At 48.2% G+C, this 1,899-nt stretch overlaps 1 protein-coding gene across 1 annotated transcript in view; it reads right to left on the bottom strand.

Annotated features, from left to right (window-relative positions):
• LOC108794372 (partitioning defective 3 homolog B-like) overlaps nucleotides 1–1,605 on the bottom strand; it is a 313,176-nt gene extending 311,571 nt beyond the window's left edge. Inside the window, exon 1 of the mRNA XM_018565402.1 lies at nucleotides 1,444–1,605. Coding sequence (XP_018420904.1) covers nucleotides 1,444–1,563 — 120 coding nt within the window. The 5' untranslated portion in view covers nucleotides 1,564–1,605. The remainder of the gene's footprint in view (nucleotides 1–1,443) is intronic.
• Between the last annotated feature and the right edge of the window lie 294 nt (nucleotides 1,606–1,899).

Below are 1,899 nucleotides of genomic sequence, written 5' to 3'. Positions count from 1 at the left end.
AGGACCCCACACAGACCCCAAATTCAGTGCCTTATCTTGTGGGATAGTGTGAACGAGCCAACATGTATCAACAGGTTTTCAAGCAGTCCTACTAGACAAGGGGTCAGCAACCTTAAACATTCAAAGAGCCATTTGGACCCGTTTCCCACGGAAAAGAAAACACCGGGAGCCATAAAACCCTTTTGACATCCAAAATGAAGATAGCACTGCATATATCGTTTTTTACCTGTATGCTATGTATAGCATGTATATAGGTATATGTGGGCTTAGTAACGCACTGGACTCACCTAAGACCCTGCAGAGCCCACCATAGATCCTGCACAGCCCATCTGAGACTCTCTATGGTGGGCTCTGCAGGGCCTTAGGTGGGTTGGTCACCGGGGTCCCTTTCCCTGTACCTCCTGCTGCTGGGGCCTGGCCTCCTCTACCCCCCACCCTGTCACCTCTGCCATGCCGCCCCTGGTACAGCTGATACACATGTAAGAGGCCCCCCAGGCTGCCCAGACCCCTCACATGGGTACCGGCCGTACACCATTGATGGTGGTGTTCTATCAAAGTTTGTGACTAAGTTACAATGTGTGACCGGTGACATGGTCACACATTTCAATGTAATCCCGCCCAGTTTTTTGGCAGTGGAATGTGTGACCACCAATAGGTCAAACATTTCAACGCTTTCTCAGCTGTTCCATGGCACATCGGCATCGCAGATCGTATGTGTAGGAGAACTGATCTGCCCTGGAACAGCTGTTCGGTCCTGAAATGTCACTTCTATCCGACTGAGTGCGATCTGACATTCTACCCCATTCACAAACTCGGATAGAAGTGACATTTCAGGACCGAACAGCTGTTCCAGTAAACAGATCAGTTCTCCTGCACATACGATTTGCGAGGCCGATCTGCCCTGGAACAGCTAAGAAAGCGTTGGAATGCTTGACCTTTTGGAGGTCACACATTCCACTGCCAAAAAACTGGGCGGGATTACATTGAAATGTGTGACCACGTCACCGGTCACACATTGTAACTTAGTCACAAACTTTGATAGAACAGTGGACCTGTCTAATCATTTAATCAGAGAAATAGGTTATAATGGGCAACATTACAGTGTAATGTTGCCCATTATAATCCACTTTTCTAATTAAATTAAAAAACAGCACACAGTGTGCAGTTACACCCGTACCACGACATTCGCCCCCGCTCCTCATTCGGACCTCACTGGGCCCCCCGGGCCCCCCACAGCCTCAGGCCCCGAGGCAGTTCCGCCCCTGGACAGGGAGCCGCAGCAAACGGATGAAAGAGCCACATGCGGCTCCGGAGCCGCAGGTTGCAGACCCCTGTACTAGACCTACCTCTGCTGTTTTGCCATGTACCCACGTATTGCAAAAACAAAAAGCAACATGAATCAAAACATTTCTCTACAGAAGGATAAACAATGTGATTCCTTACTTTCTCCTTTGCTTTGATGTATCTCTGTGCAGCTTGTTGAATCAATTCTCTCACGCTGATCTTCCCATCCTTACAGGGGACAACAATGCAAGTCTTCCCAAAACAAACGGTCACTTTCATCTTTGCCTTCCTTACCAATGGGTGAGACGAGAGCACAAACTGCAGAGGGACCCCCCCAAATTCACAGAGTGTCTCTTCCCCCCACTGTTCAGTGTCCCAGCAACAGGTGCAGTAAGTGACACTGTCACAAGTTCAGGTCATTGTACTCCATCATGATGTGGGTTCCACTGGATGAGAACACACAACAAAAAACATAAAACACCGACATCAATCGTTAAAAAAAAAGTGAAACCAGTCAATAGAAGAATTGATCACTTCCATCAAAGTTCAGGGGAAACTACTCTAAGTCATACAAACTTGTTTCATTGCAGTCCCGGTAGTGTGTGGAAAGTCGCC

The sequence above is a fragment of the Nanorana parkeri genome, unplaced genomic scaffold (genome assembly GCF_000935625.1).
Source record: "Nanorana parkeri isolate BGI_ZX_2015 unplaced genomic scaffold, ASM93562v1 scaffold843, whole genome shotgun sequence".
Classification (NCBI taxonomy): Eukaryota; Metazoa; Chordata; class Amphibia; order Anura; family Dicroglossidae; genus Nanorana; species Nanorana parkeri.
This window is presented reverse-complemented; position numbering and strand designations above follow the sequence as displayed.